Genomic DNA, 18,363 nt, shown 5'->3' with positions numbered 1-18,363 from the left:
CATAACATTATGACCACTGACAGAGCACCTATTAGTGGGTGGATATATTAGGCAGCAATTGAACATTTTGTCCTCAAAGTTGATGTGTTAGAAGCAGGAAAAATGGGCAAGCGTAAGGATTTGAGCGAGTTTGACAAGAGCCAAATTGTGATGGCTAGACGACTGGGTCAGAGCATCTCCAAAACTGCAGCTCTTGTGGGGTAGTGGTCAGTATCTATCAAAAGTGCTCCAAGGAAGGAACAGTGGTGAACTGGCGACAGGGTCATATAGCCGGCAGGTGGCCAAGAAGGAGTCGGCTAAGCAGGTGGCCTGAGGTGACGGGACTGAAGACCATCTCAGTGGGGATGGAGACCACCGCGGCGGAGCAGATGACCACCTCAGCAGAACAGATGGGACTGTAGATCCCCACGGCAAAGCAGATGACCACCAGAGCAGAGCCAATGAGGCTAACAATCCCCATGGTGAAGCAGAAGACCACCACAGCAGAGCTGATGGGACTGAAGATCTCCATGGTGGAACAGATGACCACCACAGCAGAGCAGATGGGACTGAAGATCTCCAAGGCTGAACAGATGACCACCTCAGCAGAGCAGACGGAACTGAAGATCCCCACGGCAGAGCAGAAGACCACCACAGCAAAGCAGATGGGACTGAAGATCCCCATGGCAGAGCAGAAGACCACCACAGCAGAGCAGACGGGATTGAAGATCCCTACGGTGAAGCAGAAGACCACCACAGCAGAGCAGACGGGACTGAAGATCCCCACGGCGGAGCAGAAGACCACCACAGCAGAGCAGATGGAACTGAAGATCCCCACGGCGGAGCAGAAGACCACCACAGCAGAGCAGACGGGACTGAAGATTCCCACAGTGGAGCAGAAGACCACCACAGCAGAGCAGATGGGACTGAAGATCCCCAAGGCAGAACAGATGACCACCACAGCAGAGCAGACGGGACTGAAGATCCCCACAGTGGAGCAGAAGACCACCACAGCAGAGCAGATGGGACTGAAGATTCCCATGGCAGAGCAGAAGACCACCACAGCAGAGCAGATGGGACTGAAGATTCCCACACCAGAACAGAAGACCACTACAGCAGAGCAGATGGGACTGAAGATCCCCACGGCGGAGTAGAAGACCACCACAGCAGAGCAGATGGGACTGAAGATTCCCACGGCAGAGCAGAAGACAACCACAACAGAGCAGATGGGACTGAAGATCCCCACGGCGCAGCAGAAGACCACCACAACAGAGCAGATGGGACTGAAGATCCCCACGGCGGAGCAGAAGACCACCACAGCAGAGCAGATGGGACTGAAGATCCCCACGGCAGAGCAGAAGACCACCACAGCAGAGTAGATGGGACTGAAGATCCCCATGGTGGAGCAGAAGACCACCACAGCAGAGCAGATGGGACAGATTATTCTCAAAACGTCCTCTCTGGCTGAGACGAGACAGGCAGGGAGTTCACTAATGTGTCCATGGTAATAACAGGGCAGACAGGAAGTTTACAGGTGACCACCGTGGTCATGTCAGGGCTGACAGGAAACTCAGGGACGACCTCTGAGGTTGTATCAGGGCAAACAGGTAACTCTGGGGCGACATCCGTGGTTGTGTCAAGGCAAACAGGAAGTTAATGAACGAACTGTTCATTGACAAACTCAATGGTCATGTTGGAGCGACCAGAGAGTTCATGAGCGGACGCTAGGGCTGTACAATTAATCTGACGATTAGAAAAATAACATTGAACTAACTCCTACAAACAGAAATATGTCAAATCCTAGTCCTGTATTTATTAGAAAGCAGAACAGATATTTGCTTTTTCTTTTCCACTACATTCCAGTATGTCCTTTAGTCCACGTCCAGTTAGTCATAGACTTTTCATATTTTTAGTCATGTCTTCTCTCTTTGTTTCACTTTTTTTTTTTGCATTTAACAAGCACATGCTCAACTGTTTCTGGGGTTTGGCAATGCTCACAGAATCCAGTTGGATGTTTCCCCATAATATGGAGTATGCTGTTTAATTAAAGGAGTGGTTCACTGTTTTTTTCTAGGCTTGATTGTGTTTATGGGACGCAGTTTAACATGTCTTAATGCTTTGTTTTTTAAAAAATGCTGTATTTTACATATATTTTACCTTCTTCAACACCGCTGTTTCCATTGTCATTTGAACGGCCGGTTTGACTTCCTGGTTCTATGATACCACTCCCTCCAAAATAGCAATGGGCTCAGATTGCTTAGCTGGCCCAGTGTACTGTGATTCGCTGAAGTGTCCAGAAACACCACGCCCCTTACCATTAGTTGTTGCATGTGCTTCAGTGGAAATGTCAATAATGGCGTCTATATTGCCCTATCAAATTATAATAATAATAATAATAATAATTTTTATTTATATAGCGCCTTTCCAGAGCTCAAGGACGCTTTACAGTGAACAATTAACAGGGAAGAGATAATACAAGTAGACAATGATGAGAAACAATAATGGAAGTATACAGAAAAATAGAGTCAAGTACAAAATTACAAAACAGGACTTAAGAGACATAACATTCAGAGAAATAATAGTAATAATGCAGAGTAATCAATTAATCAAATCAGGGGTATAACATTCAGAAAATAGGTGAGTTTTGAGATAAAATCAGAGATATTACTGACACAACAGAGTGAGCGTGGGAGAGAATTCCAGAGTTTGGGTGCAATAACACTGAATGATCTGCCCCCCATTGAAGAGAGGCGATGCCGAGGGACAACGAGAAGGCCAGAGTCAGAGGAACGTAGTGAGCGAGTTGGAGTATAGGGGACGAGCATATTACAGAGATAAGGGGGAGCCAAACCATGCAAAGATTTAAAAGTGAGCAGAAAAATTTTGAATTTAATACGGTAGGCAACTGGAAGCCAGTGGAGATCATACAAAATTGGGGTGATGTGAGCAGAGCGCTTGGTATGGGTGAGTATTCTAGCAGCAGAGTTTTGAATGTATTGTAATCTGGAAATGGAGCTGGCAGGTAGACCAATGAAGAGGGCATTACAGTAATCAAGGCGTGATGAGACAAATGCATGGATGACAATTTCGGCGTCTTTGGTACTGATGAAGGGACGGAGTTGGGCAATGCGACGTAGGTGAAAGAATGCAGATTTGGTTATAGAAGAAATATGAGACTGAAAGGAAAGGGTGGAGTCAATGATTACACCTACATTTTTAACAGTATTGGATGTTTTGATATGAGAACCATCTATTTCACAGGTGAGATTTGTAGAAATATGGCTAGTAAGTGAGGGAGTTCCAATGAAAATAATCTCAGTTTTGTCCATGTTGAGTTTTAGAAAATTTGAATTAAGCCAATTTTTTATTTCTTTAACACAAGCAGAGATTTTGTCTGTTTGGGGAGGTAGAGTAGTGCAGATTGAGTATAATTGAATGTCATCAGCGTAAAAATGATAGTTAAGACCGTGACGTTGTAAAATCTGACCAAGTGGTATGATATAAATTATGAATAATAACGGCCCGAGAACGGATCCCTGGGGAACACCTCTCTTCAGGGGGACAGTCGGTGATCGAAAATCCTTAACTGAGATGTAAAATTGTCTGTCAGAGAGATAGGAAGAAAACCAAGAAAGAGCAGAACCAGAAATACCCAAATCAGAGAGACGAGAAACAAGTAATTCATGGGAGATGGTGTCAAATGCAGAGCTGAGATCAAGTAGCAGAAGTATAGACAGAAAACCAGAATAAGCAGAAAGCAGTAGATCATTCACAACCTTTATAAGTGTAGTTTCAGTACTATGGAGGGGGCGAAAACCAGATTGAAAGGGATCGAAGAGATTAGTTGGGAGGCAACAGTGCTTTCCAGTAATTTTGCTATGAAGGGTAAATTTGAAATAGGACGGTAATTAGATAGAACAGAGGGTCAAGGCTGGGTTTCTTGAGAACAGGGGTAACTGCAGCAGTTTTGAGTGGCAGAGGAAATGAAGCAGAGGTAAGAGATGTATTGATGAAGTGAGAGATAGGTGCAGAGATGGAAGAATGGCAAAGTTTCAGGAGAGAAGTAGGAGCAGGATCAAGATGACAGGAAGAAGAGTTGGATTTCAAGATTAACTTAGAGACAGAAGATGGGGTTGTCAAAGAAAAACAAGACAGAGTTTGACTGGATAGATTTGGTGGATAGTTGAGCTTTGTATCAGTAGAGAAGCATTGGTGGACGGCATCTGTCTTTTCAAGCAAATAGTCCAGAAAAGAACAGCAAAGCTCATTAGAAGCTAGGGAATCTTGAGGTGGAGGTTTAGTGAGCTTATTTATTGTATTGAATAATGCTTTTGGCCTGTTACTTGATTTATTAATTGTGGCAGAGACAAAACTAGAGCGAGCTGAGATAAGAGCAGATTTGTATATTTTGAGATGATCGAGAAAGGCTAAATAATGTACAGTAAGACCAGTTTTTCTATTCAAGCCGTCTACCAGTAGCTTTGAGAATACGGAGCTCAAGGGTATACCAAGGAGAAGAGTGTGTGGAAGGGACACATCTGGTCTTAATAGGAGCATGCTGCTGTAAGATTTCAGAAATTATGGAGTGATAGTTAGATAATATCATGGAGGGAGAAGAAATATCAAAGACATCTGAGAGGTTTGAAGAAACGATAGAGGTACAGAATGATGCAGTATCAATAGCTTTCAGATTGCGGTATGAAATAACAGTTTTAAGGCATTTCTTACGCATAGGCAGACTTAAGCTAAAATCAAGAAGTTTGTGATCAGAGATACCAGTGTCAGAAGAAGAGATGGAACAGATATCAACCCTTGATGTACATATCAGATCAAGGATATGACCACGAGTATGGGTATGAAAATGAACATGCTGAGTCAGATTAAAACATTCAAAAACAGACATTAATTGATTAGTGTTAGAGCAAACAGTATCGACATGAATATTGAAGTCACCAAGCAGAAGAATGGGAAATGACAATGAACAGGCAAGGGTTAACAGTTCACTGAGTTCAGAAAAAAAGTTGGACAGGGCTTTAGGAGGACGATACAGCAGGATAATTATAAGAGAGTCAGCTTTTAATACCATATATTCAAATGAATTGGTATCATGAAAATGAAGTTGCGTGAGACGGAGATTGTTCCGGTAAATGACAGCGAGACCACCCCCTTTACCATGAAGTCGAGGTCTGGATAGATATTTATATCCTTCAGGTGCGAGAAGATTCAGCTGCAGAAAATGATCCGGAACTTGCCAAGTTTCAGTGAGAAGAAAAATGTCAAGCTTATTGTCAGTGATAATTTCATTGAGATAAGGGGCTTTGTCCGATATTGATCGACAGTTCAGAAGCGCAAAATGACGATGCAGGGAATTCAAGTTAGCGGTACGTTGTTGGGCATCAGTGAGATAAATTAAAGAGCGATGTGTAGTATTGCCGGCGGGTACTTGTCTGGGCATGGACGACAATCTATGATTAGTCCAAATGCATGGAGGGGTATCAGGCTTAGAGCAGTAGGTACTCCTGAAGACACGCCACAAGCCGTGTATGTATCGTGGGCACCGGAGAATCCCTAGACTCCGACAGCATTCATACGTCACAGAATCGAGACGCGGTGGCAATTCAAGGCCCTTAGCTGCAATGGTAAATATCCAATATCCATTTTGGAAGTGAAAAAAATGAGACAGATAAGAGAAGAAAAAAGAAAAAGAAAAAGTTTTGCCCGATGTTAGTACTAAGCAAATGCAAGCCGATCACAGGCAAAAACCACGTTAGCCAGACCCTGAACGCCAGTTCACCAAAAACAGCAAACTAAATAGGAGATAACACACCCAGATAGCAAGCGATAAAACGAACAGCGCAACCGACTGAGAGAGCGGTGACTCACCCAACAGAAGAGCCGAACGTGGTGGGGACGTTAGCGGGTAGAGGGCTCGCAGCAGCCCGGCGGCGGCAAGCTCACGGACAACAAGAGTTTGAAAATGACAATAGTCCAGTTTAAAGATCAGCAGTGAGAAATTGAGTAATCCAATACTGACAAAAATAATCTGAACAAAACAGTGGAAAAACATGTAGCAAAAACATACAAACAAACAGTCCAGGTGCGAAGCGGCAGCACAGACGCGCACAGCGTTCTCGACCCGGAAGTGTATGTGTTGAACTATCAAATTGAGCCCGAATCAGACCCAGATAGCAGTAATGATGAAGAGGGACAAGCAGAACCTCTGCAAGCACGATTTTTAAAGGACGTTTATGAATGGTAAGTTACTGCTGTTTGTTAGCTTTCAATATATGGTTTTATCCTGATTAAAGCTTTACTGTAGCCGAATACCTGACTGAGTAGTAGCATTTTTGTAAAGGTATCATTTAATTTATAGCATGAACAACTGTTTGTCTATGAATATAGAAGTTTGTTGGTGTTTGTTGCTGTTTGTTGGAGAAGTATGCAATAAAATTTAGCTAACTGGCTAGTGAAGCAAAAAACGCGTTGGTCTTTGTTTACGTCCTTGATGCAACCAAAAAATAGCAACATAATACATTAAAAAGACATGTATAAACAATAAAATGTACTTACAGTTAGGGGCCCATAAACAGCAGCTTCTGCTTTTAAAGTGGGAACTGCTTCATCTTTCAGTAATAGCCTTTGTACAAATCCAGCATTGAACTTGTGTAGATTCTGGAAGCTGTCTTCCGTGTCGCATCCAGTGTAGACAATATCACTGATTATAATGGGTTCTATTATCTGTTGACACGTTGCGCCGCTCGTGTTCAGTGTAGACAACTCTTCCACTTCCATAATCCCACGCGACATGGCCTTGGCCCACTTTGTTGCGTGTTCCAGTGAGCAGGGTTTATGTTAATTGCTAGGGTTTATGATGTCACCAACCCAGGAAGAAGCTCGATGTAGTCCAAACCAGTCGTTTTTGTAAGCATTAAACTGCCATAACTTTAAAAGACAATATTTCCATTTGCATTGAACTTTCAGTGCTGTAACTTTGCAGATACTGTTTATGCTCAAGCAGCAACATTACACACTAACTAAAGCCCTGTCTGTGAAACTGGGCCTTTATTTCATAATTTAACTCATGGTGATTGGTCATACCTAACTTGAGACTACACAAAGCAGAGACTGAATCATTAAAATAAGAACTATGTCCAGTTTACTTTGTTCAACCCATTCTAAAGCTATCATAATGGCATACAACTCAACAGTATGTACACTCAAATTATTTGAAGTCCGCTTGCATATCTCATATCTACGGAAGAGGATTAGGGCCAAGCAATAATAAAAAAATAAAACCATCTCGAGATTAATGTTGTTAAATTTCGAGAAAAAAGTCGAGATAAAATGTTGAGAATAAAGTCATTAAATTACGAGAAAAAAGTCGAGATAAAATGTTGAGAATAAACTCATTAAATTATGACTTTATTCTCAACAATTTATCTCGAATTTTTTTCTCGAAATTTAACGAGTTTTTTCTCATAATTTAATGAATTTTTTCTTGAAATTTAACAACATTTTTCTCGTAATTTAATGAGTTTATTCTCAACATTTTATTTCGACATTTTTCTTGAAATTTAACAAGTTTTTTCTGGAAATTTAACAACTTTAATCTCGAGATGGTTTTAATTTTTTATTATTGCTTGGCCCTAATCCTCTTCCGTACATATCCCTGTCTGGGAATTACCCGGAGTTCTGCGGTTATGCCCACTGAGTGGCAGCATTGGTTTTCAGTGTGAATGTCGCAAAAAACACACAAATCACATTCAAAACGGCAAAGAGCTTTGCGATTGACTGTACAAATTGATTTGACAAGAAATCTGAGGTATATTTTTACAGACTGCTGAAAACTACAGAAAAGAGAAGCAAATGGATCACTGCAATTCACAGAAATAACTGGACTCCAGGCAGCGAAACGTGGATTTGCAGTTATCATTTTGTCATATGTCAAATTTTGGGGTAAAATAAAATCATACCCCCAATTATGCAGAATATAAGATGGTAAATATTTAATTGATGAGTTGTCAATATAATATAATGATACAATATATAGCTATAGCTGACAACTCATCAATTACATATTTACCATATTATATTCTGCATAATTGGGTGTTTTTAAATAAACACTGATAATACAAGTTTTAGAACTGGATGATATATATATATATATATATCATGATATAAGTGAACACCCGGATTTAGACCTACCTATATTCTATTTATATAAAACGTTCACAGGCAAAACATTTTTTTATGTATTTACCCGCCATCGAAATCAAGCACATATAAATGTCAGGAAACACGATTCCTGGCTGCATGCCAATATCCATGGATTACTGGATCTTTGGTAAGTTGTAATAGGAACTATTGAGTACAACTTTTAGTTTAATCGTTTGTTTTACCTGCGTTTTACTCGTGTTTTCACAGTTTCCCCAAAGAATAAACACTAACAAGAAGCGTCACTCAATAGAATGTTCCATTGCAACACCGGCGCCCAGCAGCGGCCCTGCGTTTCCGCCATTTTGGGGTGAAAGCGACTCGTCAGTTCACTAGTTTCTATAGTAATATCAGCTGCTTTGTTAAAAAAAGTACATTAAAGCTGAAAGCCAACCTGAATGATGACAACACAGAATAAAATACTATCACTAGTGATCATCAAATCCTTTTAACAGTTTATTTTACACACTTTGTGTTTAAGTCTTCCACTTTTTTCACAAAACCTTTGCTCTCTAGAAACCCAGTCAGTTTGGGTTAAAGGTGCCCAAGAATGCTTTTTCACAAGATGTAATATAAGTCTAAGGTGTCTCCTGAATGTGTCTGTGAAGTTTCAGCTCAAAATACCCCATAGATTTTTTTTAATTAATTTTTTTAATTGCCTATTTTGGGGCATCATTAATTATACACAGATTTTGGCAGCGCCGCCCCTTTAAATCGCGTGCTCCCCGCCCATGGAGCTCTCGACTATAATACAGCGCATTTACAAAGTTCACACAGCTAATATAACCCTCAAATGGATCTTTACAAGATGTTCGTCATGCATGCTGTATGCATACTTCGAATTATGTGAGTAAAGTATTTATTTTGATGTTTACGTTTGATTCTGTATGAGTTTGAGGCTATATGCTCTGTGGCTAATGGCTAATGCTACACTGTTGGAGAGATTTATAAAGAATGAAATTGTGTTTATGCATTATGTATAAGTATATTATGTATAAGTCTGTAGACTGCACATGTTTAAAAATGAAAATAGCGACGGCTCTTGTCTCCGTGAATACAGTAAGAAATGATGGTAACTTTAACCACATTTAACAGTACATTAGCAACATGCTAATGAAACATTTAGAAAGACAATTTACAAATATCACTAAAAATATCATGCTATCATGGATCATGTCAGTTATTATTGCTCCATCTGCCATTTTTCGCTGTTGTTCTTGCTGGCTTACCTAGTCTGTGCACAGATCCAGACGTTAATACTGCCTTTCCTTGTGTAATGCCTTGAACATGGGCTGGCATATGCAAATATTGGGGTCATACATATTAATGATCCCGACTGTTACGTAACAGTCAGTGTTATGTTGAGATCCGCGTGTTTTCCGGAAGTCTTTTAAACAAATGAGATTTTAGATGAAAAAAGTGTTTCCCACTTTAAAAGAAGTGGGAAACACGGGGTGATGGGAATAGAATTTGAAAGAATTCTTTAATTGTCTATAATAGAGTTGGTGATGGCTTTAGTTAAACATTTGAACATGTTGTGATTACAAATTAAATAATATTTAACAGAATATTTCATATTATATGTTGTAGCCACTATAAAACCATCATGTCTATAATCTATTGTTCTTTAACGTGATTAAAGAGTCATAAAATATCAGTCTACCATTTGTTGACATGTATTTTGTATTTCCCAAACAAATTAAGAATTTCAGTTAGGAGATTGGAGATTGTCCATGGCTAATAAACCAGTATCACATTTCATAAACAAGACCATTATATCAGTTATTGTAACAATCTTGTAAAAAAACATTTAAAAAAATCAATAAAGAAACGTGGGAACACACACCCATTTCTACCAAAGAGTATAGAACATAAGAAGAGGCGAAACTCTGATGCTTTTTGGGCAACAGCCACTAGGTGGCGCTTTGGTAGCATGGCCGCCATTTTGGGGTGAAAATGCCAACTGGACAACAGAATCCTTCACATCTTACACACCCAAAATCCGCGAATCTCACAGCCAAATCTACGGAGCCCCGCACATGACATGCAAAAAATAAAAAAATAAATAAAACAATTACTAATTTTATGCGCATGATTTATAAATAAAGGGAACAAAATAGTAAATCGTGCACATGATTTAGCCTAATATTGTTTTCTTACATATCATGGCCAGGAAAATTTCTCAAATTCAGTAAAGTTTATGACACCTACAGTAAATGTTGTAATGTCTTATATATGTTTTATTTTACCAGTTGTGGAATCCAACCATTACACATCTAAGGTAACGTAGCTATCATACTTTACTGAGTATTTCCATTGTATGCAACTTTACACATTTACTATTATTAATAGTAAATTAATAAATAAATTAATAATTAATAAAGTTAAGATCATCATGTTTGTAGCGTGATCCAGGGGATTAGCAATGCAATGCATCATGTTCTATAAGATCATTATGTTTAGCGTGATCCAGGGGATTAAAACATATATATTTCAGACCTAGTGGAGTAATACAGTAATAGTAAATTACTCCACTTGGTCTGAAATACATTTTAATCTCCTAGATCACGCTAAACATAATGACCTTACAGAACATGATGCACTGCTGTGTCTGTTATCCCATAATTGCCACTTTTGGACACAGTGGCTCTTTTTTTTTGTTTACATGGTCTAGCTTTAACTGTTGAAAGGATTTGATGATCACTAGAGTGTCGCTTAGCAGCAGCGTGTGTTCCTGTTACGTCATGCATGGGCGGCGGTGATTGGATTAGAACGCCACGCCCACACGCGCGGCACGCTTGCAGACTGAACGGAGGCGACAGCAGAGATGATGGAAGTTTGATCCTGAAAGCTGTGAACTTGTTCATATGCGTGGCATGAGCGGCGAAACGGAAAGAGATCAAAGAGATATGAAAGATTTTCGGACGACAGCCAATGGTAAGATGGGTCTTCCTTATTAGTGTAATGGTGATTATGTCATTTGATTCATTTAGTTTAATGCCTGTATCAGACAAGAGTGTGTTTTTTCCTGTTCCTTTTAAAACGATCCCATTATCAATAATGTTGTATATTCATTGTAATACTTACAGTATTTACAGTACGGACGTGTTTTCTGTGAGAGGTAAATCCTGCAGGAGAGGTTTTGGGAGGAGAGGAGTCAACAACAGGAAAGGTTTTATTTGGACATGGGTCACTGCTCTTTAAGTGCTTGTAAAATGTGAACTTTTGAACTTGGGGAAACTTGCACCCCCATCCAGCAAATTCTAGGATCAATCTGGAATTTGTGGCCACATTGCAGCTTTATCTAAACAGCCTCCTTATCTGCACCACACCACCCCAGAAAACACACAATGAAGCCTGAAGCATATTTTTCAGTTTTGATTGACGTTGCATTCGAAGGAAATGACAGGATTGTACCATTAATAAAACAGAAACTTCTGTCATCGTTTACTAACCCTCATGGGTCATTCGCTGTCAACTCAACCAGAGGTCCCCGGGTCAAATTTTTGATTTTGTTAATATTTTTTCTGTTGAAAGACAAACATAAATAGTGATAAAAGCCAAAATATTAAATGTCACAGCTGTATATTTACTGAGTAATCCACTGTTTTGTAGAGGAGGATCAAAATGACCATTTTCACTTGAGATTTGGTGCCAATATACAGGGGTGTAAAAATGACTTTAGAAAGATGGCAGCATCATTATTTTATTTTTACACAGAGATTGGTAGATCTATTAGTAAAATCTGTTGACTTCATCAATCTTTGTTTCATTATATGCCAACAGTGACAGTTCAAAAATGGTAAAAAGCTCTTCTTGTGTTTTTTACCTCAAGTTTGCATGCCTGTAACTCAAGAAGTATTAAAGATATCTTAATATTCTTTTAGATTCTGGTTCTAAACAAACTTTCCTTTTAATATCTGCATTTTAAAGGCCCTCGATGGTTCAATCCCAGAGATATGGAGATCCTAATGCGGCTCAATGAGTAAATTGGTTTTAGATTCTGGTTCTTAATGTTTGTTTTTGGCACTGAATGTGTGTTGTATTCAATTGTTTTGATAGAGGGAAACAAAATACATTTCTAGTTTCAGTGTTATTTGTTCTTCAGGCAAGTATCAGCTGTGTGCAAAGTGAACCACATTTGGTTTTCGATCATTGAAAATGGGTAAAATTTGAACATGAGATCCCCATATCTATGGGACTGAACTATATAGGGAAAGTTAATTAAGAATGAGAATCTAGAAGGATATTAAGATATCTTGAATACTTTTAGAGTTACAGGCATGCAAACTTTGGAAAAGGAATATTTATGGCACTCAAATATGTTCTATGCAATTGAGCTGATGGAAAAACATGATGCATTTCTAGTTTCAACATTATTTGTTCTTCAGATATTCCTCTTTAAAAGAAAAAAGTATCAGCTGCAAAGTGACCCACATTTAGTTTTCGATCACTGAAAATGGGTAAAGTTCAACAATTTGAACATGGAGCTGCTTTGAGATCCCCATATTTATAGGACTGAACTATATAGGGCCTTGAAAATTTAAAATTTCAAAAGAAAGTTTTTTAAGAACCAGAATCTGAAAGGATATTAAGATATCTTGAATACTTTGAGGCAAAAAACAACACAAGAAGTGCTTTTTGCCATTTTTGAATTGTCACTGTTGGCATATAATGAAACAAAGATTGCTAAAGTCAACAGATTTTACAAATACATCTACCAATCTCTGTGTAAAAATAAAATAATGATGCTGCCATCTTTCTAAAGTCATTTTTACACCCCTGTAATTTGGCTCCAAATCTCAAGTGAAAATGGTCATTTTGATCCTCCTCTACAAAACAGTGGATTACTCAGTAAATATACAGCTGTGACATTTAATATTTTGGCTTTCATCACTATTTATGTTTGTCTTTCTACAGAAAAAAATTTGAGCCGGGGAAGTTTCTGAAATGTGGTTGATTTGACGGTTTGGAATGACTTGAGGGTGAATAAATGATGGCAGAATGGATCAATTATTCTTATTATTGAGTTATAGTCTGATCAATGCTTTTCTGTCAATCCTGACTATATAATTAATGATTTCAAATAAACCGTTTGCATATGTTATGCCAAATTACATCAAAATTTGTCTAGGATTTTTAAAATATGCCGACCAACAGCAGGTGAATGCCAATTTTTTTCCCCTGGGAATGAAGCTGAAGGTGTTGGAGAGAGAAAACTAGCCTGTGTGAAGTGAAGTCTCTGAGCTGGATTCACTCTTTATCCTTCAAACACCCAAATTAGTTGTAATCATATCAAATGTCCCAGGAGACCCTAGATGTCAAATACAGTCACTTCTTCTTATCCTCCAAGCTTTTTAAACAGCCAATCAATAAGCCTACAACCATTTGAACCAATCTTTACAAATTAGGGCTTCTGTCACAATATTGCTTTATGTAATAAATATCTTCATTGTCATTATTTGACAGTGTAAATTTACTTGAGGGGTTCATGTCATATGTTAAAATCTCTGTACCCTTGTAGGTGTTTGTTTTACTTCCAATAATATAAATGAAATACCCAATGACCCAGCAACTGCAATGTGAGTTAGAGATGGGACGGGTTCCTTATCGACGCCTTGCTGTAATTGACATAGATAGCGGAGATTAGAGCCATAAAATTCATTTGTTTGGTCTCAGAAGGAAAGACCTCTTGTCTGAGGCAGAAGGAAAGCCTTTCTTACTGGCTCATGTTGTGAAGACTGAAGCCTGGAGGTTGTGGTTATACGCAGAGCCACTGCCATGATAATGGACCCTTTTAATGTCACGCAGCCCAAAGTCATGTGACTTCCACCTCTGGCTTGCATAGAGGAGTGAAGGGTGAATGCTGACCTCTCCTGTCGCAGTGCTGCTTTCACATTAAAAAGGATATTTTATACTGTATGTGTGTATGAGGTCTAATAATAACTGTTGCAAACTGGATGTAATATTTGTATTTTTCTCTTCAATGCAGGTTGTTGTGGTGATCTTTTGGATGCAGAGGAGCATGGGATAGGTAAGGTCAATTTAATTTTTAAAATTAAATGCCTCTCATAGTTTAACAAAAATGATTAAAATGTCCTTCTGATAGACTTTGTAAGAAATATCCCTATTTGATGCACTTGCTGCTGATGTGTGTTAACATCAAATATCCACCAGGGGGCGTCCTGTCACTGTGGTGGGACAACCAAAACATTGTTCCTTCATTTGTGCAGATATGAATGTTTACACAGTTACTACACAGTTAGTAAAGCTGCTGAGCTAAATGCAATCCACTGAAGTCGAGTTGTCTTTGGACACATTTGCTGTGTCCGAAACCAAAGGGTGCAAAATTGTTTCAAGCATATATGATCTAAAAACAGTTCTCTGTTGAAATTTAGTCATATATTGGAAAATTAGGGTAATTACTTTCAGTTTCTCCATGAGATGTTGTTTTTGGTCTTGCAATCGTCAAACCACAGGATTGTGAGATATCATTGCAAGTGAAGAATACACCTGTCCAGCATCTCAGCAGACTTAGTGTAACAAAACATTTGATTTGAATGAGCCTGTGAAGGGCTTTTATAAGAAAAGGGTTGAAACTTCAAGGTTTCCGACAGGCTTTTCATATATAGAATCTTTTATGGATTCCCATGATCATGAGATCATTTTATGAATTTAGTTTTAATTAATTATTTGTTTTAATTAAACAACTTGTAAACATACTTGAAGTTGAATTGAAATAACCTGTTAAACGTGAAAGAATTATGCGATCATTTAAGACATTTCTCCGTATATAGAACCTTTTTGGCATTTAAAAAGTACTTTAAAATGTAGTCAAGAACCCCAGAGTTCTATATAGAACCTTATGAGCCAGAGGAACAATTTTGTTTGAATTTTGTGTTTGAACTTCAGTTTTTGCGGAAGCTCTGTATATTTCTATAGCATCGCTGTCGGAGAGTAATTAGCTGGTGAAGTGGATGTACATATTGTAGAGTTAACTAAAGTTAACTTGAGCATCGTAATGTTCATTTATAAATCCGTAAGATCTTCCCTTCATGCTGTGGAAATACAAACACAACGAGGGGCGGGGCTACAGAAGCTCTGCAGAACCTTATTGAACATTTTTCTAAGAGTGACTTTGTGTTGAATTCCTGGATTGCGTATTCTGGTTTTTGACCTCTGACCTTTGTGATCATGTGTCTGGCTCCATGAATACAGTCATACTGACTAATATTTTGATTAATATTTTTCATAGTGTATTGATTGGTTATTTCTTTATGTAAATTTTAATTCTGAAATTGCTGCAATTTGAACATGATGAACACAAATGAACATGATATGGTTTATTTATAACTTTGTCCTTCGTCATTTGAATGAATATGCAAACTCAAATTTAAAGTTTAGGTTTATATATATATATATATATATATATATATATATATATATATATATATATATATATATATATATATATATATATATATATATATGTTATGCCAACATGTAAAATATCTGCCTGGGGTAATACAGGACTTTGGTTGTGATTTATCCATTTTATATGTTTGTAATAGTTTCAGGAACTAAAACTATTGTGAATTATACCCTACAGTCAAACCAAAAATTATTCAGACATTTTTGATATTTTTGATATATATTTTTACTATATTTTTTGCAGGACACTATAGTTCATTTCTGTAAGTAAGGATAGCAAAATAAAGTAAACTGTGACATATTATACCCAAAAATTCTTCATACAGTGGACTAGCAGTAAAATTGATAAAACTTCAGAACCAAAAATGATTGAGACACTTTGACCTGACCATGTTTTGCTCAAGTGTTATCTGACATAATTAAGATTATTTTTTCTAACACAGTTTAACTCTGAGATCTCATCATATTTTATTACCATTATTTTTTTAAACTATAGTGAATAAACTGAATTAATGAATGAAATGTTCAAGGTGTCTGAATACATTTTGGTTTGACTGTATATCAGAAATGTCCTTTTAATATTCAGCTACATATTTTAGGCATCTGGGCTAAAATTAGGTGAATTGTGCTGATTGATTTGATATCCAGTTCTTCCTCTTTTAGGGTCTGTTCTTTACACGACACAATTTTCAACTAAAAACGGAAACCGTTTTATGTGTTTTGGCCGACATTTACACGTCAATGCCGTTTTGGAGGCCTGAAAACTGTTCAGTGTTCAGTCTATAGACGCATAGTGTTTCTTTACAAAGTGACATCGCCACCTACTGGCTTGACAGCAGAATACAGCGTTTTTAATCAGTTTCATGGATCCATGTGTATGGGGATCATTTTGACATCGCTGACGTCTGTATATGAAAAACAGAAAGGAAAAACGTTTCTGTTTTTATTACGTTGTTGTGTAAACGTGCCCCCTTAGTGTTTGTCAATCTCTACATGCTCTTGCTCTCTCTCTCTCTCCACTCCTGCTTGTCTGTCCTCTGTAAGAAGAAGGGGTCATTTTAAGTTCAGCCATGGCTGACCTCAGTGTGACTGCTTTACGTAAACCTCTGGGAAACTGTGACGAGGGAAAGGAGGCATGGGGGACCTGTTGAAGTCTCACACGAGAGAAAGGGCTCTGTTGTCACTGAGGGCGCTGATTGAATTATGAGGTAAAGCATGATGGAGCTGTAAATCTGAAATGGGTATGTTAGCACTGCTGTCTGACGTGTTTCTGGGTGAAATTGGATATTCAGTGAGAAAAAAATGTAAGACAGGACTTGATTTTAACCATCAAGGATTGTGTGGCTGTTATGTATATAAAAATGAGTGAGAGTTTGCTAGAACTAGTGTTGGGGATAACACATTACAAGTAACATAAGTTATGCAATCAGATTACTTTTTCCAAGTACTGTAACTAGTAAAGTAAAATTACTTTTAAATTTACAACAAAATTATCTAAATTACTTTTTTAAGTAAGTAACGCAAGTTATTTTGTTTTCCCATTTATCGACTGACACATTTTCATGTTGAGAGAATCGTGAGTAAGTGTAGAGGTGTTGTGTGTGAACATGATGGTTATTGTAGTTCTAGACTAAATGTGAACATGCATTTACTCATCTCACTTGCACAAAAAACATTCAGTATTCCACAAAGTGAATAAAAACAGTGAAATACAAACTCAGAATATTACACAAACCTTATAATATATTTAAATATGTTAAATAACACAAATATACTTTTATGTATTTAATCTCCATTATCCAATGTCTTTGCTGCTGACCCTCGATGATCCAATTCAACCATACTAACAAGCAAAAAGGACTTTAGATAAACGTCACATTTGAGTTTCATTTCTTCTTCTGCGTCCTATTGTTCTGCATTCCAGAATGGCAGCACAGGCTTGTTTGAGCTGCGCCCTCTAGTGTACAGATGTGATTTTGCATTTCCTTCAGCCTGAGTCTTATTTATTTCACTTTTGGGGCCCTATCATACACCTGGTGCAATGCGACACCAGGTGCGACGCAAGTGTTTTTTGCTAGTTTCAACCTGACGCAGTTATCACTTTCACATCCAGCGGCATGTTGTTTAAATAGCAAATGCACTCGCGGCCATCTGTTCACCCATGGGCGTGCTGATCTGAAAATGCGGTGTGTTCAGGTGCATTGTTGGCGTGTTGCTATTTTGAGGCAACTGAAAATGACTGCTCCATTGACCAACTGAAACCTGGTCTAAAGTCAATGGAGCAGTATTTTTTTTGTTTTGTTTTGTTATTTAAAGGGCATGTTAGTAATATGCGCCTATAGGCGGGTACACGACGCTCGTACACTCTGCTTGTTACACACACAGGGATGCACAGCAGCACACAAACATTTTTTAAATATTAAAAATAAAAGGATTCCTCTCTGGAGAAGTGCAACTGGCTTTTAAAGGGAATGGGAGATGAAACTCTGATTGGTTTTTTTGCACATTATGCCCAAAACATTAAGAAACCAAGCGCCATGTGCTTAGATCTTTAAAATATAGGACCCTTGGTGTTAAAGGGCCTGTACATTTGCCAAAAATAGAACTTTTTTGTTATTAAAAACAAACAAGTAAGCTCAGCCCAGGTGAGAAAACGTAACGCAAAAGTAACATTACACATTACTTTCCATAAAGTAATTAAGTAAAGCCATTAGTTACTTAGGGAGTAACGCAGTATTG

At 38.2% G+C, this 18,363-nt stretch overlaps 1 protein-coding gene across 1 annotated transcript in view; it reads left to right on the top strand.

The window, feature by feature from the left end:
• Positions 1–10,907: 10,907 nt before the first annotated feature.
• The window catches only part of nr6a1a (nuclear receptor subfamily 6, group A, member 1a), a 152,767-nt gene continuing 145,311 nt past the window's right edge, over positions 10,908–18,363 (top strand). Inside the window, exons 1-2 of the mRNA XM_048211057.1 lie at positions 10,908–11,130; positions 14,186–14,227. Of these exons, the coding sequence (XP_048067014.1) occupies positions 11,061–11,130; positions 14,186–14,227 (112 nt within the window). The 5' untranslated portion in view covers positions 10,908–11,060. The remainder of the gene's footprint in view (positions 11,131–14,185; positions 14,228–18,363) is intronic.

This window comes from Megalobrama amblycephala, linkage group LG12 (assembly GCF_018812025.1).
Source record: "Megalobrama amblycephala isolate DHTTF-2021 linkage group LG12, ASM1881202v1, whole genome shotgun sequence".
NCBI lineage: Eukaryota > Metazoa > Chordata > Actinopteri > Cypriniformes > Xenocyprididae > Megalobrama > Megalobrama amblycephala.
This window is presented reverse-complemented; position numbering and strand designations above follow the sequence as displayed.